Consider the following 26,560-nt stretch of genomic DNA (forward strand, 5'->3'; position numbering starts at 1 on the left):
TCAGCTGTTTTCTCAATTTATTGTCTTGGATTTTTTTTGCATAGGCATAATTTACAGTCTGTAGATTAAAAAAAAACAAAACAGTGCAGCATTTGCAATAGGCTACAGTATTAAATACAGATTAATCTGCCTGTGCCCAGCTTGGTTTGTGTAAGGTTCATCTATAACACTTTCCTGGTACACACAGAGAGAGAGAGAGAGACTGGGGGAGTGAGGCAGCCCAAGGAGAGAGTAAATAGAGAAGCTCTGCCTTAACAGGTATTTCTCACTGATTACCAACTTGCCATACTCATTTCCTGCATTTAGTATCGTGATTGCTTAGCTGTGAATCCCGAGCAGATAGGAAGCAGAGCTGTAGTTGAAGCTAGTTTGAGAACACGCTCTGCTCTACAGTTTCTGGACAGCTGGTGCTGGAGCACAGGAAGAGTTGATGAACCGTCTCTCCTTTCCCCCTGTTTAGGCCACACCTAGATTTGGAGGCAGGGTGGGGTCAGCAGCCAGATTTTAAAGAATCACCAGAAGCTGGACCCCTAGGAGGGTGTATAGCTATGGCCAACACACCTTCAATTGCCAGTCCGAGTCCCTGGCAGGTGGGACTCAATACTGGGGATGGGGGCCATGCACATCCACACAGGAGCCCATCGCTTGATCAGTGTGCGGCACGGCAGCCGTTCACCACCCAGTCTCTGCTCCCTGCAGCCAGTTCTGCACTTGTGGGGATTGATTCCAAAGAAAGGTGCTGTCTCAACCTCATCCCCATGGGCACAAGGATCAGACAGAGCTGCAGGCCTGATGAGCCAATGGAGAATCTGACCAAGAAGAGAGGGGCATGACTTGACTTCTTTGGCTAACTTAAGGCAAGACAGGCTGGCCAGAAAAAAGCCCATCGCTGGCTGCAGATGGGAGTTCCCCACTCTCCCCCCCTCACACCATCCCAGCCTTGCTGGACAAACAGGTTTTGGAGACAACCTGGTAAGAATCAGCATGAGGTACCACCCTCCCTCTGCAGTGACTTGAGGGGGCCAGCCTCAGATGGAACAAAATGAGCCCGTGGCTTTTTGTTCAGATACAGACAAATATGAAGACATAAACAACCAATTCCAAACATAAGCTGAACTCAGAACAGAACATGCTGGCCAAAACCCTACAGAGGCAGACACAACCCTTCTCTCAGCAGCCAGGCGTGACCTTCTCAAGGCTGCTGACAGGCGCTCCTACTCTGTCCTGCACTGCTGATGCTAGTCCTACCACCACACACCGCGCGGCCCAGCCAGCCTGCTCACAGCCCCTCTCTTCTCTCGCCAGCTGGGAACACCACTAACAGTGGGGAGGAGGGAAGGTTTTTGTGGCTGAAACCCTGGGCCGTGGGGGAAGGAAAAAGAGGCAGCTGTCATCCCCTCCATGCCCAGTTGTGCCCTGTCCAACATCCCGCATACACTGCTCAGCCAGGACAGCAACTGTGAATGGGGGTGGGCTGTGACAGAGACCTGCCCACTGCTTCCAAGGGAAAAGGGCCAGTCTCAGCTTCATCCACAAGCCTTCTCCCGGAATGGCTTTTGCTGCCATTACCTCTCTCCTTTGCGGGGTCCTCCTGCAGCTAAGACTTGTGCCTTTACTGATCTGCACCAACCTGCCCTGGCTTGCCTCATCACCCCTACTCACAGTGAGCCCCACAGACGCCATGTCATAGAGCTCTTCACTCAGCTTTGGCATCCCCCTCCCACCCCCTGCTCAGCCTGCTGTTTTCCCCACCCCAGATCAGAGCCACCAGGGTCACCATCCCCCAACACCAAAACAATATGGCCTCACTTCCCCCGTTACCCAGTGGGGTTTGTGCCACGTCCAGTGATTGCACTAATACCTTCGCATCTGCCCTTTGTCCCATCAACACACCCCACATTTGGATAATTACAGTCTGGACTCTACCCCTATGTACAGTTTTCTATATACAGATGTACATATACGAGGGGGTGTAGTTATATATCTGACACCCCCACAGCTGGTTATAATTTTGACTAGGGCTTTCCAAAAGGCAGGCACTATCAGACCCCTGGCCCATCAAGCCTAGTACCTTGTCTCCATCTGGGGCCACGGCCCCATACTGTGCAGCAGCTACGGAAGGACATTTCTGAATGTAGCTGCTGATCCAGTCACACCACAAAGCCTGCAGATTAAATAGCCCTGGCCATTTCACTCTAGTCAGAGCGACTATGAATGCTACTAAGTGTCTAGCCCTTTATTAACGTAAGCGATTAGCCTCAGTTGTATCCCTGATGGTAGAAAGCACCACAGGTCAACTATATGTTGCACAGAAAAGAACGTCCTTCATTGTTACACAGTGTCCGGTGGGAAAAGTTCTGAAGGGCCTCGCCACAGGATTTTGCCTGGTGAATGGTTAGCACCCACTTGGAGACGTAAACGTGAGAACAACACGCACATACACGCGTGGGAATAATGCAGGACCCTCTCCCGCTCTGGGACACAGCCTTACATACTGGTGAAAACCAACAGCACTCAGCTGCGGGGGAAGGGAAGGTGCATCTTGGAGATTATGTAAAACACTGACCCTAGTCAAAAGGTTTCCATTGCTGGGACAGGCTTTACCATCTCAGGCAGGCCAGATTATCTTCTCCCCAAAAGAACTAAACACCGCCCCCTGCCAGATCTCTTGCTTATATATTAATCCTTTAATACATGTCTGTGTCCTCATTATTTCCCCCTGCTAAAATGCCTGCTAGTTAATCTGCAGGATCATGAGATCCTAAGTCAACCCATGGCAAACTGGCCACTGGGTCCAACTAAAACAAAACCACTGACCCAAATGATGGAAGGGAATGGGCCATTGTGCAAAATTATTTGGTCATATGCCCACCCTTCCAACCTCTATGACATTCAGATGGTGCTTACCCAGCCAGAGATGCCAGATATATCACACCACCGGATAATCGTGATGCTAAATTACATGTACGCTCAGAAATTTTGGAACACTGTGACATCAACTTCTTTAACAGCTGGGGGAAGGGCTGGGAAGAGGAGGCGGGGAAAGGACTGGACCACACAGACTCATTTAAAAAGCTAAACCATCTGGTCTGACCTGGATCAGAGCCTCGTCTGCTAGCACACCACCTTTACAAACACCGCCCCCGCCCCCCCCCACAAATACAAATGCTTCCCTCATGTAGTGGCAGTACAGAAAAGCACATGGGGACTAGGTTTACCAAGGGCAGTCGCTCCCCCAGCTCCCCCCGCCCAGGACTTGAGAGACACAGCAAAAAAGAATTTCCTTAACCGTCTTGCCATTCTCTCCACCATCACGATCACGTGCGGCCAGTGCAGAGTCTGAGGTAGCCAGCTGGGGGCAGGGGAGAGTCAGGGAGGGGTTAGCGGACCTGCTCCCCATGCACACGGAAGCGATAAATGCAGGTGTACTCTGGGTGGCCCCAGTTGCTCAGAATCCGTAGCTCCACCACTTGGAACGTGCCAGTGTCGTCACCCTGGGCAAGGGAAGGAGGAGACACTTTATAATCTAGGTCCTGCTCCGCAGAGCATTTCTGCATTTCTTGGCCAGATTTAGCCCCTGTTCCCCAGAGTCCTCACTGATTTGGGGGAGGGCTCTTCACTCTGACACATCTTGGAGAGTTGCTAGTCATCCTCAGTGACAGAACCAACAGGGTCCAATCCATAGTGACAGAACCAACAGGGTCCAATGGAAAGGACTTTATTAACCTAAATGGGCCTGATCCTCTGGAGCAGAGGGAAAAGAAGCGGGGCACAAGTGGCTTTAAGCCAGGTCTGTGGCTCTGGATCCTGGTTCTGTGCTAGTCCTATCCAGAGCTCTCTCCCAGCTACCAGAGATCACCTAGATACAAAGGTGCCCAGCCACGCATGAGTCAGATTCAGAAGTGGCACTGACTTCTCCCAGGCCACACCCCCGATGGCAAGGAGACCAAAAACCAGGTGGGGCATAGGAGCCACAACATGAAATTGTACATCAGCCAAGGGCTCCCATGTGCAGGGGGAATCCCCAGGGGCTTGTTAACCTAGTTTTAGGACAGCTGTGTGTCTCCAGAGCAGCGCAAACTATCTGGTGGGGGAGGAAGGGTTGAGCAGAGAACGAGAACCGCTCTGTGGGCTTTGTCAGCTTCCCGCAGAATTCTACAGGAGAAGGAGGAGGAGGAGAATCTGCTGTTTAGACAGCTCAGAAAGAAGCCTACTGAGTGGTTAACAGCATTATCCTTTCAAACCCAGAGGATGTTCCCCAAGGGAAAGTCACCCCTCTAGCTAAGCCGCAGCCCAGCTTAGGGTTAGCGCGACTCTCAGCCCCACCCCGCATGCCAACTGGCAAAGGGGTCTTTGTTCTGAGACAGCATCTCCTAACAGACCCGACCTACTCCCTATACCTATTGCACTGCAGAACTTAAATAGGGTTTTGAGAGGTATCAAATGAAAGCGGATAACTTACTGGGCATTATAGTACGGTCTCAACATAAGTGAGGGTTCCATGTTTAGAACCCTCGCGAATGTTAAGTTTCGCGAATAGCGGGGGTGGGTGGGACCCGGCCGCTTGCAAATAATTGAATTCGGGAGCATTAAGTTCACAGATCGTGAGACTCTACTGTATTACTATTGTAGAAGGGTATGCAGTGGTGATATTTAAGCAGTTACATATACATACTGAAATTATGTTTCAAGTTTTCAGCCAGGTAGAGTGGCTAGGTTTTTCTGCTAGACTAAGCATGTCTATTCACCCGTCCTTGCCTCCGACTGGAAGTTAAGCCTACACAGAGGAATCCCTATTTACATCTGAAAGTCAACAAGGAAACAGGTGATGGGAAGGGGAACGTGAATCAAAACGGGAGTATGGGAAGACACCTTGGAGCCAGCACCTCAAGAAGGGAACCGTGGGAGTTATCCTGTTTCTATGAGAGAAAACAGTGAGTTTGAGGAAACAGGAGAAGCGACAAGACATTGTCTCGTGCTTGACTGGGAAACCAGAAGGACCGCACTATTTGCCTTCAGGAAAGCTGTATCCTGGCCAGCTGGGCTAGTGCTGCTTTAAGTGAAGAACTTCTTTATAACAAGGATTTTAGCCTGGCAGAGAAGTGCGTCCTACCTTTTGTTTAAAGAGTAGCCTCTTCTGAACATCCCTGCTCACTATCTCCTAACGCTTATGTACTGTAAACAAACCCATGTTCTCAATGTAAGTAGATCCCAGGGCCGCACTAGCATGAAGGGCTGCGCCAGAGCCGTGCCAGTCAGGCTGTGTGTGCACAGTCTCTTTGAGGACAGCAATCCTGTCTGTTATGATGAGGTGCCAGTGACAAGGTCGGGCACTGCTGGGAGCACACTGAAGCCAAGGGGGGTGGTGTATACCTCGCACTAGCCTGCACAGAGGGCGTGCTCTGTGGAGTCCTAGGAATGCATGCGTGAGGGCCCAGGGGCTCTTGGCTTTACAGAAGAGACAGGTGGCGGTGGCAAGGAGCCTCATAATGCTGGGTATCCCTGAGGGGCAACACAGCCAGGGCCTCCTCCAGAGTCAGCTGCCAACGCAGCCTGTAGCTCCTGGGCAAGCGCATGCTGCACTGGATTAGCCGTTACCTATCTAACTCAGTCTCTTTGCTCCTGCTGCACAGGACCAGCCCCCATCCTTGCAGCCTACAGCGCCTCTGACAGCGGCTAGTGCTTAATGCAGGAGAAGGTGGAAAGAAACAGCTGCAAAGGACCAGGGCAGGTGTGCAATGGGCCAAACCAGCCAGTCCAAAGAGCTGCAGGCAGAGACCCCTGCACAGCAAAGGTAGCAGCATTTGCAGGTGTACAGCCTGACGCTTCTGGTTTGAAATACTAGAGGTGCTGGTTTCTCTCCCAGGGCCCAGTCTCCAAGGAGCAACCTGCTGCCCCCCCACCCGTACCTCCAAGCGGAACGTCTGGATGGGATCCCCGTCCTGGTCATAGCTGAACTGTCCAAGTAGGACACCCTCTTGCTGGTCTTCTTCCTCCAAGCCCTGTGCCCAAGCGAAGGTGGGAAGAGAGGGAAGGGAAGACAAAGTGATGAGGAAGCAGAGCGAGAGGAAGGAGAAACAATGGGGTCATCAGAGCAGAGAGAGACAGAGAGACAAGTGCTGTTAAACCCCCTTCCCGCTTTCCCACACCAAAACAAACAGGGCAGTGAGAGGACAGGGATCCCATAGGAGCAGCAGGGGGACAAGGCTCTGAGCCAAACAGCAGACCCTGGATACAATGGAAAAACATTCCACGCCAGGGGCTAGGGCAGCACCTCCAGCCGAGAGTTACAGGTCCTCAGCCTGTACTCCTCCTGCCTCCCCAGCCATACACCCACCCCACCTGCCTCCCCACAAACCACCCCACCCCGCTTTCCCATAGCCCATTTACTCCATTCCCTCTCCCCTCATACCTCCTCTCCCCAAAATGTTTCTTGCCCCACAGCACACCGTGACTCCTTCCACAGGACCTCCCCTCCCCATCTCGCCCTGCTCCCCTACACTCCACGCCTCCACTTCACAATCCAGCCCTCTGCAGCATGCCTTGGAGACAGCTGCGTCCCGTCTCCGAGGCCAGGAAACAGCCTTGTCCCCAGTACTATAGGGTGACTATGACTGGTAAGGGAGCCAAGACCACCCATGCCCCCTTCCCCTCACGCAGCCTTTTCCTCCCTAGCTCCCCTTTTCTGTGCTGAGAGACACTCACAAAAATGGCAAAGTCCTTGGGGGCGCTGGGGATGGTGCCCGGGGGCGAGAGGGATTTTGGGATGTGCTCCAGAGTCACAGCAGTGGGATGAATGCGGCTGGACAGACGAACAACAGCGAAGCCCTGAGATCCACGGAAAGCCCAGCAGTTCCCAGGGTTGACGTCCGGCTACACACACACACACACACACACACACAACACAACCAGCTTTAGGCAACAGCAATAATCATCACCTCATGCAGTTCTCTAGGCTCTTCTGATCCACAGTGTTTTACAAGCTGCTGCACTGGCATCCCCCACCGGCCAGTGAAGTGCAGCCCCCTCCGGGGCTCAACATGGCTGCGGTAGACATCAGGCCGCAGTGGAAGGAAAGAAGAAAACGTTGGGTCTGATCTCCAGACACCTGTGCCCTGCACCAATCACTCTGCCGGCTGGAGCGGCACTAGGTTATCTTTAAGACTTGAGCCTGGGCTGGTATGAAACCCACTGCTACTGTGGGTAGTGGAGAGGAAGAGACAAAGATGCGTCCCTGGCTCCAGGGGCCAGTCCTCGATCAGGGCAGGAGGGGATTTGGCTCATGCTCAGCCGGCCGAATGACTCCTAGGAGCTGACCCAGAACCTGCCGGCTGAGGAGACAGGTGTCTGGCGTCTGCAGTCACTAGCTAGCTCTGTTTAAAAGTTACAAGTGCTGTCGGGCTTCAGGGTTTGTGACAAGGAGCTCGCTAGCTGGGGAGAGGAAGAAGGGTCTCCCCCTGATGAGAGCACAGCATTCAGACTCAGGGCTTTTTACCCTCTTCTCTGGGGGACCTGGCATTGGATGCTGTAAGGGGCACGACCTGGGGCTCGAAGGAGCCTGGGAATTTATAGGCCATTTGCAGCTTGCCTGTGGAATGGAAGCCACAAATGAGGTCGGTGTGCACTGCGCGCACATCCCCACGACCAGGGCTTGGGGACCCAGTCGTGGGCACAGCTAAGGCACAATGGGGTGACAAGCGGCACATCTAACACCTCCCCACCTTGGGGCAGGCGTTGTGTGTAGCACAAGCCACCAAAGAGGCTTCCCAGCCCCACATTCAGAACTCCCACGTAAAGACCAGAACCCAGAGAAAGGGAATGCAGTGGGGGAACGTGACCTCAGAGGACGGGAGGCCTGACTCGTGACAGGAGGAGACAACACGGGGCGACAGGATGGCAGTCTGAGCATGTGGGAGGAATTAACGACACCAGGGAGGCAGGGGGGCATTATGAGAACTATCCCACTGGGCTCACACTGGGGCAACAGGGAGGGAATAGTCCACTGCAGGAAGTCCCAGCTCAGTTCACAGGGGTTAGACAGACACCCCTCCATGCAGCTGGGTCCCTACCTGCAGGATAACCCGTGGAGATTGGGAATGGTACCAGAGCGGGATCCCAAACAGACTCAGCAGTGCCGTCTTTGTCTCGTAGGTTTCCGAGCATCGGGTGCTAATAACACTGGCCCCTGGGATTGCAAGGGAAACAACAACACATGAGACTTCAGCTCCCTCACCAGGGGATGGAAGTTTCGCTCTCCCAGTGTAGCTACCTGTGCGCTCACACGGGGAGGGGGCAGCACCAAAAAGAGCTAAACAGGGCAGGGAGGAGATATTCCAGCTCAGCTCACAGGGCTATAGGGCTGGGCTCCCCTCCAACCACAGCTTGCTGTGCCGCACATGGAGCCTCTCCTGGTGAGGCCAGGCTGGCCAGCTGAGCCCCACTGTAATGCTCTGCCTGGGTGATACAGCCCAATACCTTCCTTCTCCACCTGTGCAGGTGCCTGGCTACATGCTAAGCTGTTACAAGCCTCCTAGTAAGTCCTTCCTCCAGCTAACGCAGCAAGAGCTGCTTCAGCCTGATCCCCATTTCCATACTTAGAGGCCCCTGGAGGAGAGAGGGGAGGTGGCCCCGATTCACCTACCCCCTGATTCGAGGGCGTAGTCGACCATTCCAACGCGATCCTCGCTGTAGCGCTTCAGGGCTTGGTTCACAATGAGGTGCACTTGCTGCAACAAGGAATAAAGGACACCCCAGAGATGAACACACCCATGGATGGCACACCCTTGCACACAATCCCCACACAGACTCGTGCACAGCGGCACGTGCTGCCATGGTGCACGCACACACACAGCAAGCAGCTGCAACACCAAGGTTCAGAACAGGCGGCCGACCACACTCAAACCCCTGCCACGTACATGTGCCCCTCAGGGCACACTCGTCTGCTCATGCAACTGGTACAGCCACTCCCACGCACGTGCGCCGCTGGGAAGGCCACTGAACCTCTTGAAAACGAGAGGCAGCATCTAAACCCGAACCAGAAATACGTTGTTACAGTTGGAGACGTGTGACAGTGGGCCAAGCTCGTCCCTTTCAGGCAGCTCTTTTGGGGAGACCCTGAGAGCTCATCCACAGAGGCAGGGTGCTGGTAACCACCCCATCACCCACTTAACGATTGCGGTTATCAGCACGGCAAGCTGGGGAGTGACCAACACACTGCCAGGCTTCCTTTCTTTCACCTGATTCTGAAAGGTGCGCTGGCCAGACAAGCAAAGGACCTAAGCGACACCTCGCCCATCAGCCACGGCTGAGTCCTGAGCAGGGGTCCCTCGAATCTTTCCCATCCAGGTGTGGAATACATTTTTCTATGTGCCCTGAAACACGTGCAAATGTGCAACACCAAAAGCACTAAACACCCCGCTGTGAGAACTCCTCTAATCAGCTGAGTGGCATTTGAGACTCTCCTGAGCAGCTGCAAAGTGCCCAGCTTAGAAGGAACACTGCTCCTGAGCACCTCCAGAGATGTGACCCTAAGTTTCTTGCTTGCCTCCCTCACCACTTTGGCTTCCAGCCCCACCACATTTTTCCACTTCTTTTTGACTGCTCGCTAAATGAGCCAGGCTTAGCCAGCCCACACAAATCTGACCTTGCGATTCATTGCAAGAAACCAAAACCAAACCCCGGAGCTGCCTGATCTTCACCAAGAGATCTGCTGTCTCCCACAGACACACAAGAGGGAACTAAAAGCTACAGAGCCAAAAAGGCAGCAGAGCTGGGGTGGCTGAAGGAGTTCTGTGCTGTGAAAGTTCTCTTTTACCAACTGAGCTGCAAGCACAAGAGGTGACAGTGCTGCAGTCGTCTCCTCCTTTCGTGTGCATCCTTCTTTGAAATAGCCTGGAATTTTACACAGCACAGCCTGAGAGCTGCCACCTGAAACAGTCCCTTCTCTTCCCCAGAAAAAGACAAGAGACTCTTTTATAAAAGACTTTCAAACCAGGGTTTGTCCCTTTAAAAACTCTTTATGAATAAGCCCTTAGTCCTTCTGTTACTAGCCATTCATAGTGTACTAATGCTTACAGAACCCAGCTAAGCCCGTGCCCTGTCCTCCATTATGGTATGTGCTGTCCACACATAGCAAGGCAGTGCTGGTCCCAAAAAAACTTTACAGCATAAAAAGAGACAAGACGGACAAAGGGAGTATCATCTGGATGGCCCAAGGGAGGGGCTGAGAAACAGAGAGATGAAGAGACTTGCCCCAGGATTACAAGGCAAGCATCTAACGGAACCAGGAAGTGAGTCCAAATCTCATGGCATAGAAAGTACGCTTATTAAGTTTGCAGATGATACCAAGCTAGGAGGGGTTGCAACTGCTTTGGAGGATAGGGTCAAAATTCAAAATGATCTGGACAAATTGGAGAATGGTCTGAAGTAAACAGGATGAACTTTAATAAAGACAAGTGCAAAGTGCTCCATTTAGGAAGGAACAATCAGTTTCACACATTCAGAATGGGAAGCGACTGTCTAGGAAGGAGTATGGCAGAAAGGGCGCTAGGGGTTATAGTGGACCACAAGTTAAATACGAGCCAAAAGTGTGATGCTGTTGCAAAAAAAGCAAACATAATTCTGGGATGCATTAACAGGTGTGTTGTGAACAAGACATGAGAAGTCATTCTTCGGCTCTACTCTGCGCTGGTTAGGCCTCAATTAGAGTATTGTGTCCAGTTGTGGGCGCCGCATTTCAAGAAAGATGTGGAGAAATTGGAAAGGGTCCAGAAAAGAGCAACAAGAATTATCAAAGGTCTCGAGAACATGACCTATGAAGAAAGGCTGAAAGATCTGAGCTTGTTTAGTTTGCAAGAAGATTGAGGGGGGACATGATAGCAGTTTTCAAGTATCTAAAAGGGTGTCATAAGGAGGAGGGAGAAAACTTGTTTTCCTTCGCCTCTGAGGATAGAACAAGAAGCAACGGGCTTAAACTGCAGCAAGGGAGGTTTAGGCTGGACATTAGGAAAAAGTTCCTAACTGTCAGGGTGGTCAAACACTGGAATAAATTGCCTTGGGAGGTTGTGGCATCTCCATCTCTGGAGATATTTAAGAACAGGTTAGATAAATGTCTATCACGGATGGTCTAGACAGTACTTGATCCTGAGGGCAGGAGGCTGGACTTGATTATCTCTCAAGGTCCCTTCCAGTCCTAGCATTCGATGATTCTATGATTCCCCAGTCCAGTGCCGAGCCACAAGCTCATCCTTCCGCCTGTATAACAACGTGTTTAGTGTTTTGCGTTTTAATTGCTGGACTACAAAAGGTGACAAGCCCCTGCAGCCCCATGGGCTTTGCAAATTCTGCACACTTCCGAAAAACTCGGGCTGTAAGTGACCTGACTCTCTACCCTGCCTCCTCCTCTTCTCCATGAGAGTTAATAGCGCATTTAAAAGAATCAGTTTTGCGATTTAAAAACAACAAAAGCCAAGTCCCTGGCAATCCCATCCCAAATTACTGTTGGGGTTCTGGGAATAAGAAAACAAAAAACAAAAAAACACACACACACACCCCGGTAACAAAAACATAAGACAACCCCTGATCCTCCCACCATTCCACCACATCTCCATGCAGGCAGGCTTGGCACAGGCTCACCAGTGTGCACGCTAGGGACAGCAGCTCCTTTGCACACACTGCCACCCTCACACCCACATGAAGCCCCAGCCTGCCACACACATTCCCTGACATGCCCCAGGTAGGCACACACCTAAGGGCTTCAGGGCTGGCCTACCATATGTCTGCGCACACACACAGGCAGCCCTGAGACACACAAACTGATGCCACTCTGACACTCGAGTGTGCCATGCCACAACCCCAAGCCAAGTAAGTTATGCAGCTGAGCAGGCAAAGCCTCACCTCTTCAGTCACACCTGTGACTCCCTCCTGCTGCAGAGCTACCCCAACGCTGGCCGTGGCATCCCGTACAGACATCCTCTGGACCTCAGAGACTCTGGCGAGGATTCTGTGCTCCAGGTCCCGGAGCTGATCCTGCAGCTCTTCACGCTGGAGAACCAGGCTCCCCACTCCATCCTCCCTGGGCTGTGACAGGAACTGGCTGAGCCAACGGGGGAACTGCACTTCCACCTGAAACCACCAAGGGAGAGACCTCAGGCCAGGGGAGGGAGCTGAGGGAGAGCACGTGGGCAGAGAACTGCCGTACAAGGGCCCTTGGAATCTGGACTACAGGCCCCTAAAGGAAAGGGAAGCCTCCATCCGTGGGTGATACCCGATGTGTCAGGTGCTGGCAGAAGAAAGGAAAGGTCACCCTCCGGCAATGTCCAACTTGTGATGGGAGATGGTGGGGGTGGGGGGCAGGAAGGGAGATCATCAACCCAGAGGTGCCCCGTGTGGTGGGGCCACATGTTCCTGCACCACCCAGACACTCCCAAATCATTTTAGCAGACTGGGTGAAATGGGACTTCACTTAAGTCAGGGCTTGAGACTCACATCCTCCCGCACTCCCTTGATTTGTCCGGGGAGTGACTCCACATGCTTCACCACCGCCTGTTGGTCAGAGGCCAGGAGTGCCAGCTCCTTCTTCAGGCCTGCCAGCTGTGCCTCCAACCTGCCCATCTCTTGCCGGAAGCTCCCCTGCAGGCCCTCTTGCATTGAGCTGCAGAAAAGGGGGGTGAAAGGGATACAAAACCAGTGAGCAGAAAGCAGGTGAGGTGCAACCGAGACAGAGAGCTACCCACTGGCGCCTCCAGTCATGGGCCTGGAGGACAAGCTTGAGAGGCAGCTGCACTGATGAAGCCAGCCAGAATGTCACAGTAGCAAATGCCAGAGCAGGTATTCCTGTTGGGTTTATACCCCCACTATCCCCAAGCTGAGAGTAAGTTGTGACCTGTCAAGTCTCTCCCCAGCATCATTGTTCCACCAGCATCCCTGCTCTCCTGTGGTTGCCCCTTCCACAAACCACGGGAAGAGGGTTTCCCCAGTGTTACATTCTCCAGAGCACTGGCCATGGGATTACACAAGCCCAGCAGGGAGAACATCTGCTCCAAGGCCTACGACCCTCACTCCCAGGAGAGAGCTTTGATCTTCAGCCCCATTGGCTTTGCTCAGTTCCACTCCCTGGCTCTTGGCATGTATTCCTGGGAACAACTCCCCTTTCCTCCCTGGTGCGAGCAACCCTTGTGGAGTACGGTGTTGCCCTCACTCCAGCGACAGGTCCTTCACTCTTATCTACCCTTCGTCACACCACCCCTCCAGCCCCCGATGACTTTTGCTCTTCTTATCTCAACTCCTGCAGTGTGTCCATGTCGTTCCTGCCAGACCCAAGCATAGCATAGCATTCTGGGCACCATCTTGGCAGAGTCACAGAGGGGGGACTGCCTGTAGAGTACCTGCTCCAGGACACGCTGCCTGCGCACATGTGGCCAGAGATCACACTGCCTTTCTCTGACACCATCTCAAATCTGAAAGATCACATCAAGATGGTGGCAGAGCCTTCCAGCCACCTCCTCTTGGACATCACCACAGCCACTCACTCTCCCACCAGCTAGCTGTGTGCAGGATCCTTTCCCCTCCCCGTACTGCCTTGCTTGCCTCTAAATCAAATCTCATTTTGCTTCCTACCCGCATCAGAATCTGAAACCCCTTCTCGGTTCAGTAGTGTAGATTTGCCACAAGCTCTAGGTTCCAGATTAGGCTTAAGAGCGAACCCCATGGGACCCCAGCTACCTGCTCACAGCCTGAGCAGACAGAGAACATTATAAATTACACGGCTACACTCGAACAGTTCCCTAGAGAGGGGCTGGGTTACCTTTGCCATTCCGAATTCAGCTGCAGCATCCGGGCCTCCGCCTCCTGTGAAAACAGCAGCAAGACATGACAGGATGAGAATGCCTGCATGGCTGGGGAAGGGAAGAGACGGGAGGCATCTAACTTCATGTAGGAGGAGCACAGGAATTGCCTGAGTGGATCATATGCCAGGTCAGGTGGGGGTTCAGAATGGCACCAACTTCTGCCCACATCCAGAAGCGTCACTGACTGCAAGTTCCTCTTGTGCTCTACCCTCGGCCCTGGTCATGCTCACTTCCTCTGCCCTGCCACCTCCATCTGCTGTTCTCCACCTCCTTCACCTTCATGCCAGTGGCAGGACCTTGCAGGGGAGAAGAGGCCAAGCAAGAGCAGGGCCTCAGGTCGGAGCACGGATAGAGCAGGAGCCAGAGCCGCAGCCTAGGCACCAGGACCCACGGACCATTGATCTAGCCCTGTCCCAGATCCATCTAGCCCAGAATCCTGTCTGTGACAGTGCACAGCACCAGAGGCTGCGGAGGAAGGTGAAAGAACCCCAGAGAAGGTAGGGGTCCTTAGGTCTCACCCTGCTCCCTAATACTCAGACTGGCTAAAACAGGAGGCTAGCATCCCCTGCAACATTTGTGCTCCTTATTATGTTAACTCTGGATGTGCTTGTGCTGAATATAAACACCCAGTCTCTCAGAACTGTGTTATGTTCTTGGTTTCAACCACTTCCTGTGGTGGAGCCTTCCGCAGTCTAGTTACACACTGTGTATTTCCTCGTCTGCCTTGGACTGGCCACCTTTTAGGAAGAATGTTGTGGAGCACATCTCTGCAGGCAAGTTAATGCACCACTGCGGTTAGAATGTGCAAACTCCTCAGAGCCTACACCTCATTGCTTGTGAAAAGGGGCAAGAATATAAGAAAAGCCATACTGGGTCAGACCAAAGGTCCATCCAGCCCAGTAGCCTGTCTGCTGACAGTGGCCAGTGCCAGGTGCCCCAGAGAGGGTGGACCGAAGTCAATGATCAGGCAACTTGTCTCCTGCCATCCATCTCCAGCCTCTGACAATCAGAGGCCAGGGACACCATTCCTACCCTTGGCTAATAGCCTTTTATGGACCTCATCTCCATGAATTTATCTAGCTCTTTCTTAAATTCTGTTATAGTCCTAGCCTTCAGAATCTCCTCTGGCAAGGAGTTGCACAGGTTAACTATGCGCTGAGTGAAGAAGAGCTTTCTTTTATTAGTTTTAAACCTGCTACCCATTAATTTCATGTGGTGTCCTCTAGTTCTTGTATTATGGGCACAAGTAAATAACTTCTCCTTATTCACCCTCTCCACACCTGTCATAATTTTATATACCTCTATCATGTCCCCACTTCTGTCTCCTCTTTTCTAAACTGAAAAGTCCCAATCTTTTTAGCCCTTCCTCATATGGGACCTGTTCCAAGCCCCTAATCACTTTAGTTGCCCTTTTCTGAGCCTTTTCCAGTGCCAGGATATCTTTTTTTTTTAGGTACGAAGACCACATCTGTACAGAGTATTCAAGATGTGGGCGTACCATAGATTTATATAAGGGCAGTAAGATGCTCCTTGTCTTATTTTCTATCCTTTTTTAGTAATACCTAACATCCTACTTGCCTTTTTGACAGCCTCTGCACACTGTGCAGATGTTCAAGGAACTATCCACGATAATTCCAAGATCTCTTTCCTGATTAGTTATAGCTAAATTGGACCCCATCACATTGTAAGTACAGCTGGGGTTATTTTTTCCAATGTGCATTACCTTACACTTACCCACATTAAATTTCATTTGCCATTTTGTCGCCCAATCACTCAGTTTGATGAGATCTTTAAGGCAGTGAGGTCCTGGGTTTCAGGTTCCCATCAACAGCACAGGACATCTGCTAATTCAAGGGGAGAGCAAATTCTGCCTGCTGCCATGTCATCAGCTGTGCCTGGGTTTTCTCCGGTGGGCTCTTTAGTCAACAACTGATCTAGTCCAGCTGCATTTAGTTTATGGAATATCCATAAATTTGCAGACCCACAGCTGCAGATGCTAAAGTGAAATGCACCTCCTTCCCTAAGCACGGCCCCTCTTTCTGGATAGGAGCAAGGTCCCTGGATTGTAGCCTCCACAGTTTTCGTTACTTGCTTGCTTTAAAGAGAGGTGAGGTTACCTGGGATGTCTGAGTAATCTTCTCCAGGCGCCCATTTAAATCCTTCTGCATCTGGCCTCGGATGGTCTCTAGCTCACTCTGCAGGGAGATGGGTTAGAGATCAGCACGTACACCACCTCACCCACAACTTCCCCTTTCCCCCGCTCCTGCTGCCTGCCAACCCCTCCATCTGATGGCACACCTGCCATTGCCCAGGTACCCCAAAACCACCCCCAGACCACAGTCCCTGCACCCAACACCCTCACCTGCATGCACCCAACCCTCTTCCAATCACCCCAGACTTATGCCACCCTCAAGCACCCACTTTGACCCCAATCCTATCACTTCAACACCATCAGCGCTTCCCACCACCCACCCATCTTGGCCCCCAGCCCCATGCCAGCCTTATACTGTGCCCTGCCGGCAACAGGCCCGGGAAAGGGGAAGGAAGGAAGTGAAGCAGGCCAGGTTTCTCCAGGAGAGGCCCCACCCTCCCTACCTGGACATGCAGGGCCAAGTCCTCCTTCAGCGCTGCCTCTTGACGGCTCACCAGCCCCTCAAGGAGCTGGACAGCGGCCTCATGTGTCAGGCCTCCCGCAGCCGCCACTCCCCTTTGGAGCTCGAGCTTCTCCAATCGGGACGCCTCAGCCTCCAGGGTCTGGAAGCGTTTCTCCAGAGCTTGAAACCGAGACAGGATTTGCTGCTCTGCCTTTTGTCCCCAGGGTGGCAAAAAGAAAACACACGGACACACAGAGTGATCGACGGAGGACTGGCACTCACCCAGCTGTCCCTGCAGCGCTGTACCCAAGCATGAGCCTCCGGCACAGACTGAGGAGGAAGTGGACATACAAGCTTTTCCACTGTTCTCCACTAGGGGGCAGCGGCATGAGCACAAATTCAGGCAGGGTTGGACTGCGGGGGTATATGAAGAGCAGCCCCCTGCTCCGCCAGTGGAAGGAACTTACACAAGTGAGAATGTCAGTCACACCCCAGCAGGGGGAGCGGTGCGTACACCCGCACGCCCTTCCCTCTTCAGCCTACAGGGCACCTCATCTGCTGGGCTAGCAGAGGGGGCTGGAAATGAGTCAGGCCCAGCCACTAAGACGCCTCCCTTGTTCTGCACACACACCCCCAATCTATATTTTTCAGGGGATGAGGGAGCTGTTCTCTGATTGTGGCTGAGGGACTCAGCCTCCAGTCTATCAGCCTAACCCTGCTGCTGGAGATTTTAAGGGGTAAGTTAGCAGGAAGGCTCACCGGAAACCAGAAACACTAGGGCTCCCCTCACCCACACCCCAGATCCCTCTGGCACTCACCTGAAAGAATGCAGATGAATCTCCAGCTCCAAGCACCTCCTCTTTCCCAGCAGCGGGGGAGAGCTTGGCTGCTCGCCAAGAAAACATGGCAGGGTAGAAATACCATGCACCTGGTTTCAAAAAGAGGGTCTGGTTGGTTAAATGATGTGTGGGCAGGGAGAGGAAGTTGTACAACAGACTGCAAAGGGAAGCGCATTAGAAATGACCAGGCAGGCTTCAGAGACTGGTTGCTTATAGATATGAACAGAAAGCAAACAGGCCTGCAACTTCAGGGCAGTGACCCTAAGACAGGCTCCCTTCATTCAGGTGCTCATTAGGTTCCTTACAGTTCTAGTACTCTAGGGTTCTATTTTTGATGCATTTCCCAGCAATGACCATCATCACCACAAGAGGCAACAGAGAGTCCCCTTGCAGTGCAGTGCAGTAAACTCTTATCTGGCAGCCCAGGAACAAGGAGGTTGCCAGATGTTCAAATATTCTGGATAACAGAGAGGTATGCCTAGCAATGCATAACACTAAAGAAAAACAAGATGAGATTAAGAAACAAAAATATATGCAGAGTACTTTATTTACCAATAACAGTAGCATTGTACACTGTAAACAGTGTATTTATTCTCACTATACTGTAGTTATGGAAAACATAACTAAAATTGACTTATGGTTAAAATGCCAGTTATTTGAGAGTTCCAGATGATAGAATGCCAGACAGGAAAGAATTTACTGTATATGCTGAATCTGGGGCAATGCAATTGAGCTCCTGACCAGATGCTTCAGGGCAGTGGTCCCCAAACTATGGGGCATGCCCACAGGTGAGGCAGGACCCAGGCCAGCCCTCAATGTGGGTGAGAAAGAAGCACCACCCAAGCCCTGTTTTGTCTCCAGCTCTTTTCTAGTCCCAGCTCCATTCCTGGGCGGTGTGGTGGTGGTGTTGGTGGTGTACAACATGCAAAGTTTGGGCATTGCTGCTATAGGGCCCCACATTGAGATGGCATTTCCTTATGTTATACAGAAATGTGCTGAAATACAAGTAGGCTCTAAAATCTTTCCCTTACATATAGGCTAGACAAGAACCAAGCAAAACCTGGTAAAATCTGAGTGAAGTAAAATGAGGCAGCTCATAGACAAATTAGAGATAAGCTAGACCAGTGCTTTTCAATTCCACCCCCCCTCCATTTGCTGACCCTTTAAAACATTTCAAATAGAGATACTGACCCCCTTCTGAAATCGTGCATGTGGTGGTTTTCCTACTCGTGGGCCACAGACTGAGTTAGGACATAGCTCACTGTGCCCCATCCTTTGGGAAAACATGTTTTGGTCCTGATTTCCAATAGACTTTTCAATAAAACATTATTTTTGGGAAAATGCTACTTATATGCACAGTCATTGGTATGACATTTATGCAGCTATTACAGGAGAGTCTTATATTAAGTAGCCAGTGAGGGAGAAGAAGGTATTTTAATTATGGCGGTGGAAATATAGACATGGTAAAAGTCAGGCTTCATGCTAATTAATTATGGCATGTTGTAATAAGTGATGCCAAAATTAGCGTCCTTTCCTTTTTATATAGGCGTGCCTATCTCCCATCCAGGTGCCAAGAAAGGATTACACCCATTCTTCTCATCCAGGGACTGATCAGCCTGCGGTGCATCATTTCTTCACACAATGTGACCATAAATGAAGAGCATGCTTATGTTGTAATGCCTGTTTGCATTAACTAACCATTAGATATTAAATAGAGTCTTTAATTTTAATCACTCACTGTGTCATTCACAGTCCTCCACAAAATTCAATTATGTGTAACTGCCCTGGAGGTTTGAGCCTCAAAGAATTCAGTTTTGTTTTATTCCTTATCTTTAAGCTACAAATTGGGACCACAAAGCCGAAGGCTACAAGGGGAGGCTGAATGGGAGGGTTTGGTTTAACTTATTCCCCAGGTAAGGGTCAGCTTGAATGTTTGGAACTGGAGCTGGCCTCCCTCACAGTCCAGGGATTGGGAACTAGGGGGTAGCTTCAGAATATTTCAAACAATGCTCTCCACATCCTCACCCCGTGTGAAAGCATTTCCCACCCACTGGAACAGGCCTGAGAGAGCACGCCCAGGCCCCATGCATAACTTCTTCACGCCTCGGGCAAACTTGTAATACAGGCTCCTTCTCAAACACATGCCACAATTTGCAGCCTGGGCAGGGCCCCAATAAAGTGTACCCTCCTCCACGCCCTGCATCTGGGGGGGTCCATCGCTTTGCGTACAGACATGTACAATGCAGGGGAAGGCTGGCTATCCTGTGAGCTCCCATGAGCATCACGTTGCCCCAGAGCTCAAGATGCGTTCCAGACTGTAGAGCCACCCTGTCTCCAGCAGAAGGGGGAGGGAGAGGGGGACAGAGACAACAGCTCTGGAGCCTGGGATGACTCACCATAAGCAATGGAAGCCAGGAGCAGCAGCAGCAGGAGGATCAGAAGAAGCTTCTTCAAAGCCGAATAGCGCCTAGACAGCAGAGGGGATGAGGAGATGACATGAGGGCAGCTACCCCATGCCCTCTCGCCCAGGGACTTTCTGCTCAACTTGGACAACATGAAGCCATGGAGGAGGGGAAGTTCTGGAAACACGTCACGTCCTGAATCTCAGCCCACACAGCCCAGCTTGGGTCCACGCTCAGATCTGGCCCTAAGAAAACTCTGACCTTTGTCCTCACAGCTTCCATGGGGCCTTTCACACATCTCTCCCTGGGTACCTCCCCTGTGGGAATCTTGTATCCCTCCCTCCACCCCCTGCCAATTGTCCAGACCCAGGTTCAAATCCACACCAACCTGCTTCCATCCGGCCCTGGTGCCGATCCACACTGACCTTGTTAAGACAAAGACGTCCAGAAGAGAGGCAGCAGTGGTGAGGCGGTACCAGGTGGTTCCGATCCACCAATAACATAGTCCAAAGATCCGGCCTGCAACGAGCCACACATGGTATCCGAATACTCTGATGCCCCTTTCGTACACTCCTCAGGCTGCGGCCGGCACGTCTGCCTCCATTCCCCAGAGCTCCTGCCCTCACCCCCAGTAAGGCTATTGTAAGTTAACCAGTAGGAGTTACATCAGCCCCTCCCCCCCACTGGGGGTGGGCAGGGGGTCGCTCCAGGCATGGAGGGCCACCACAGGTGGGGAGAGCTCCAGCGCGGCCGCAGCAGCCCGTCCGCGGTGGCTCCCCTGACATGGGCAGGGGCTGCTCCAGCCAGACCGAGTGCCCCCGATCAGAGTGCGCCAGAGCACCAGGGCTACTCTGGCCATGCTGGGGTGCTCCGCACCCACGGCAGCACCATGGGCGGAGAAGCTCCAGCTGGTCTAGAGCAGCCCAGGTCCCCAGCATTCTGAGGGCAGGGGTGCTGCAGCTCAGCTGAAGCAGCTCCACCCCCACCCTCCTGCTTTAGCTGGTTAACCGGTTAAATAGTAGGTTCCTCTACCATTTAACTGGTTAACCAGTTACCCGGGATTTTACATCCTCGGTGGCCAGCACGCCTGCTTCCAGTCTCCAGAGTTCCCACCCTCTCCCTGCTCCTTCGAAAGGCCACTCTCCCTATCTTGAATAGTAACTATTCTTTTAAAAATCTCTGTGTCACAAAAACATCCGAGCTGCGCTGGAAATGTTGTATCTCCAGATCTGAGGAAGTGGGTCTGCCCCCAAGAAAACTCATCACCTAATAAATTTATTATTAATAAATTATGTTGTTAGTCTTTAAAGTGCCCCATGACTGCTATTGCTGTTGCTAGTATTGCGACCATAGCCCAGTTAGGGCTCAAAGCCCAGGACCTCATTGTGCTAGATGCTGTGCACACCCCCTTAAAAATGCCCATCCCTCCCCCCCTGAGGCAGCAGCTTGGCTCCTGGCTCTCCTCTGCTTGCAGGACCGGGAAACTGACCAGGGCTTGTGCCCTCATGAGTTTTTCCACTCCTGTCAGTGGCAGCAGTCGCGTTTACCTGACACATGCAACTCGGTTGTGTGTATCTCGGGGGTTTACTGTATATGTAAAATCAATGCCCTCTGGGGCATGTAAAGGCACTCTCTAGCTAGGGTCTGGGCAGACCGAGCACACTAAACGACACTAGACAAATTATAAGTCAGCACACCACAACTCAAAGACATACGCGCGTTGCAGCCCAGCCTTGCCCTCGGCACTCTGGCTATACCAGCCCTGGAATCTGTGACAAAGCCTGCTGCCAGGTCCCTGAAATTCACAGACTTCTCTTTATTAACTTGCACTGTATTTTCATGGAAATGCTTTCCACGTCTACATTTTATTTTGCCTTTTTTTTTTTTTAATTAAAAAAAAAAACACAGCACGAGAAAATACCCTTCTGATAAGTGACCGATGCACGTGTGCACCCGGCGAGGGTGGCAGGTGTCAGCGTGCATGAGGGAAGGCTGTCTACAGGGAGCACTGATGGCCCAGCTCTTACCTGGGGAAGTGACCACTAGCCAGAGAAAAGAGCCTACTCGTGAAACAGCATTCCTGAGCCCAGAACGAGTGCTGCTGTGATCCAAGGAGGAGCGACCTGGAGTGAAGTAAAGACAGGTAGAAGCTGTGAGTCACAAAATTGAAGTCTTACGTCTTGACTCACCGGCTCTGGAATGGCGGGTAGGACTGCCGGCATCCCGTAAGGAAGGCCGGATGCTTTAGTAAGTGAATGTTAACTATTTCCCACCAGGCCTGAGGGAAGGGGGAGAACTCCACTCCCGCACTCCACAACCGCAGAGCCTGGCCTGAGAGGAGCCTGGAGTGATGACCGCCTGTACCGGTTGTGAGGTTACTGTCTCCCCATGAAATGCAACCAGGACCTAAGTGGGTTTCTGGTGGGAGGCCTCTCCCCATGGCAATCTTGCTACTCATGCTGCTGCCACCTTCAGGGTGTCAAAGCCATCCCTACCTGCATAGTCATCCTCAGAGGAGTAGCCAGATGAAGAGGCATAGGTGTCATAAGTCTTGCTCTCTGCCAACCCATTGATTTTACTGGACTCTGTACCTCCCGTGCCTCTTCTTCTCCTTGTGGAGAACTCTCCACCTGTCCAGGAAACACACAGTCCCCTTGAGAAACTGGCTAACAGCCTCCCATGCTCCTCCTGCCTGGACACACACTGGGACCAGTGGGAGGGACTGAATTCTGTAGGACAGTGGCTCACTGCTGGTGACTCAGGATGTTCATTGCCCAATTACTCTTACTGCACTAGGGAGGCTGGTCCCTGTGCACTCACCTAGGTCTGCAAAAATCCCAGTATCTCCTACCCTGACAATTATCTTGGACGGATCCTGGTGCCCCTTCAGTACTGGCTGAGCAGGGCAACATTATTCCTCTGGGGAGATACCCCTTCACTTAGGGCTGCTCCATAGCCTGGGTGAAGAGACATGGAAAATTGCACGGCCCAGGGTAGAGGAGCTGAAAAGACTCTGTTCCCCACTTGTGTGTCCCCTGCTCCCAGCCAAGGGGGCACCTTCTGAGGCATGTCTGGGTCCCACTGATAAAGCGGTTTCGAGATCAAGCTCAGGACTCAGTTAATATAATTCTTCTTCCTCATCCGGAGATGTGGCGGGGGTGTCACTGCTTGGAGAAGGGCTGGGGTCCCACTGGGTGATGGGACAGGGAAAGCTGGCACCAAGGGGAGACAGCACTCACCCCAGTATGGGTCACTGTCCAGTTGGTCATCAAAGGCAGTGATGCCCCCAGCAGCAAGTCCCCTGCCACCACCTAGGTACGACTCACTGATCACAGACTCGCTGTAATAGGAGGTATGGGTGGTAGGGTTAGGTCCCAAGTGGGAGGCTGGAGAAAGGCGCTTCGTGCTGCTTGATTTCCTCCGGAGGGTCCTGACCAAAACAAGGAAATGAGAGTTCACACACTGTAGGCCTATGTGCAGGGTGGCAAGGGGGAAGAGGGGAGGAGCAAGCCAGAACCAGCCTCCCTTCAGGTCATTCTTTTCACTGCCTGCCAGCCTGCCCTCCCTTCACTCACACTGCTGCTGAAGCCCTTGCAGTGAAACCAGCTGGAGCCAGGAAAGAACTGGAGCACAGCGAGCTGCACATTTAACCTGCATACACGGCTGCCACCTACCTTGGAAAAATAAGAGCCTGGCTGGTGGCAGTTCTCTGCCACCTCCCTCCCTACACACACCTCTGACCTATCACAGGCACTGTCCTGCCACCATTTAGAGAACAACCTGTCTGCTACACCCATTTCTGCTTCCGGTCTGCTTCCTCTGTAGCTGCTGTGGTTTTCCTGGAAGGCGTCTGTGACAGGGAGAGGTTGCCAGGCTGGGGAGGATGGTCTGACAACCATACGCACGCGAGCATGTGAGAGAGAGAGTAAGAGAGAGAGAGGGGGAGAGAGAGAGGATGGTCTGACAACCATAACCCATGTGTGTGTGTAGCCCGTGTGTCGGGGGGGCGGGGCTCGTGTGCGTGTAGCCCTTCAACATCAGCTCGAAGACTCCATTCTTGGTGTTATTGGCACTCGTGATGTGCACAGCTGGCTCCCACGCCCTATTTTTGACCACTGCAGCTCCCCTGGGTGGAACATGAACAGGAGTAGTAGCCAGGAGGTACATGAAAAGCCAGAGTTCTGTGCTTCTAATGGGGTGGAGTGGGGTGGAAGACGACTGTGGGGCACTTCGGGGTTTACCCAGAGCCAGCTGCTGGTAAAGAAAGCAAAATAGCAGTAGCTCTTCTCTGATGTTCTTTTTACCACCAGTGGATGCCGTGCCCTGAACAGAGCCGAACTACCCTGAACAGCCAAGGACAATTGCAGAGCACTCAGAGACAGACCTTCCCTTCCCACAAAATAGGGTAAGAAGTTCTGGACAGACTCCCAGTTACCCCTGAACTGGTGTGGGGTCCTGGAGAGGACAGTCATGCTATGGCTACAACAAAACTTCACCGCTCCACTGCAGGTGCGAACGAGTTATACAGGTCCCCCACCTTACACTCATTTACCTGTTAGGACTGTCCCTGAAGGAAAGCTCCTGGCCACTCAAGAGCAAACTGCCACTACTGCTGCTGCCATCATCATCGCCTTGGTAATAGCGGGTGGCCCCGAGGCGCTGGCTACGTCTGGACATGACAGAAGAGATTCAATAACCTTTCGCCAAGGTACCTGAGAAAGCAACAGAAAGAGATGGGAGAACGTGAGAACCCAGAGCAGAGTTGAGCAGGGGGGTAGGCTCAGGAATCAGTGCTCAGTTCTGGGAGAGAGGGAGGGATGGGCTGCAGTGGGACAAAGAGATGAAAGGGCCTGGGGATGCTTTCAATGCACAGATGCAATTCCTACTCACTCAGACTCATGCCCCAAGATGTCACTGGAATTTGGGGTCTTGGGTTGCATCATCCAAGAGTTGTGGGGAAGGGCAAAGCCTGAAAGGCATCAGCTCAGAACAGATTGGGTTGGTGGTCTCCCACCTTGGAGGTGGGGTGGGGCGAGTGTTGCAGAAGGGTTATTACATCAGCCTCTCGCCCCTGCAGGCATGTTTTCAAACCCTGCTCTCTTGCCAAGAGTGAGGAGAGTTCAGGGGATCTCAGGCAGATTCCTCGCACCCCCACCCAACAGCCAAAGCCGAGCTAACTTCGCAAGGGGTGCCACAGATCAGGACCAAGATGTGCTGGGAAAGTTAAGGGGCCAGGTGGGCATCAACACTAATGCAGTAACTGGCCTGACACAGCACCTGAAGCTGCAGCCTTCCCCATGACCTCCATTATCAGTGCCCCAGGCTGCCACAACAAGTGAGCTCAGCTTCTGCACAAGCCAGCAGGCAGACACTAACCTATTTCTTCCAGCACGTCATGAGCCAAACAGCTAGGCTCTGACTGGCACTAGCAGTCTCGTGGACGAAAAAAGAACCAACGTCCTATAGAAAGAAGCCCCCTTGAGCAAAGCTTTGTCCATGCAAGTGCCTGCCTGGCACCTGTCTCTGTACAGCTGCCTCCCCACAGCAACCCAGCCAAAACCTGAAACAACCTCACAGGCAGACACTTGGCCCCAATCCACTACAACGAGCCACCCTTTACAGGGCGGTGGATTGCCCCTTTAGCCTCCCCTCTAAGAGCTGGCCCTGGGGGAGGGGGCACAAGCACCCTGCAGTAAGGGAGCCGGGTTAAATCGAACCCGGTAACAACTTTCACGCCCATCGCGGCGCCTGGCAAATGCCCCGAGCTGCTCCCACCCACGCCCTGGCGCATCCCGCCCGGACCCCGCCCGCACCCCGCCAGGGCTCAGGCACTCCCGCGCTGCCTCCTTTCCCAGCCGCCCCGCCACGCACCGGGCAGGGGGCCAACGACACCCGCAGCAGGAGCACACGGCACGCTCCCCACGCAGCCTGACGCCACTGAGCGGCACTCACCCGTGTGGGACGCGCTTGGCCCCGGGCACTCGGCACAACCGGCCCTTGCTGCGCTCCCGCTTCCGGGGCGCCTCGCGCCGCGCGCGCGGGGCCGGGGAGAGGCCGGAGCTGCAACCCCCAGCTGGGGGCAGCGGGCAGAGACCCTGTCACTTGCACACTGGGCAGGGGTAGGCGGGGAACGCCCGCCCGCGGCGGTGCCTTCCCGGGCCCAACCCCCCACGGCGCGGCGCAATGTCACCTGCCTGCAGCGCTCCGCTCGCCGCCGCCGCCGCCTTTTGTGTCTCGCGCGGGGCGGCGCCGAGCCCCGTTCGCAGCGCCCCCTGCTCGGCCCCGCGCAGCTCCGGGCTCGCGCCCTCTCGGCTCCCCGCCCGCTCGGGCACGCGGAGAGCGACGGACTAGGAGCGTGGCGCGCGGCTCGGCCTGACCCGGGCGCTGTCACAGCCACGCGCTGTCGCCGCCGGGCGGAGCCTGTCACTCACCCGCTGCCGCCCGCCCTCATTGGCTGGTTCGAACACAAAGGCCCCGACTGGGCCCCGCCCTCTCGCCGCTTGTGTCCATTGGCCCGGGCGGCGGGAAGCCCCAGCGCTGGGCCCAGGGGGCGGCCGTTAGCGCGCGAGCTGGCAGAGCGCGCTGTGCTCGGCGCTGCGCAAACAGCACAGGTGGCCTGGGCGCTCGCTAACCGCCCCCTCCCCCACCATCACTGCCACGCCCAAGGGACCAGCAAGAGGCTAACCAATGCGTTAGGCCCTGGGCTTTCCTGGGTTGGACCCACGGCCTCAGCCCAGCTTCTGTGAGCCCGGCTGTCCCGTGCTGAAAAACCATGACAAAGTCAGAGCAGCATCGTCAACCGCCCCCAGGCTGAGTTACAACAAACCCCCAGCTGCCTTGCCAGTGCTTGTGATTTCCTCCTGAGTCTGACCCCCTTG

General features: G+C 53.2%; 1 protein-coding gene across 3 annotated transcripts; it reads right to left on the reverse strand.

Annotated features, from left to right (window-relative positions):
- SUN2 (Sad1 and UNC84 domain containing 2) lies at nt 1-26,085 on the reverse strand. 3 transcript variants are annotated; one of them, XM_075009169.1, is made up of 19 exons: nt 25,877-26,085; nt 25,059-25,142; nt 24,235-24,394; nt 22,922-23,112; nt 22,178-22,312; nt 21,710-21,805; nt 20,108-20,201; nt 19,677-19,747; nt 17,260-17,369; nt 16,443-16,652; nt 15,965-16,042; nt 13,805-13,848; nt 12,487-12,652; nt 11,896-12,123; nt 8,642-8,726; nt 8,070-8,185; nt 6,706-6,873; nt 5,910-6,002; nt 1-3,494 (listed from the first exon to the last, which is right to left on the reverse strand). In XM_075009169.1, the coding sequence occupies exons 3-19, from the start codon at nt 24,357-24,359 to the stop codon at nt 3,381-3,383; spliced, it is 2,124 nt and encodes a 707-aa protein (XP_074865270.1). In that variant the 5' UTR covers nt 24,360-24,394; nt 25,059-25,142; nt 25,877-26,085; the 3' UTR covers nt 1-3,380. The 3 variants fall into 3 exon arrangements, with proteins under 3 accessions (XP_074865270.1, XP_074865261.1, XP_074865280.1); XM_075009160.1 differs by lacking the exon at nt 25,059-25,142; XM_075009179.1 differs by lacking the exons at nt 25,059-25,142; nt 25,877-26,085 and adding an exon at nt 25,635-25,850.
- Between the last annotated feature and the right edge of the window lie 475 nt (nt 26,086-26,560).

The sequence above is a fragment of the Carettochelys insculpta genome, chromosome 1, assembly GCF_033958435.1.
Source record: "Carettochelys insculpta isolate YL-2023 chromosome 1, ASM3395843v1, whole genome shotgun sequence".
Classification (NCBI taxonomy): Eukaryota; Metazoa; Chordata; order Testudines; family Carettochelyidae; genus Carettochelys; species Carettochelys insculpta.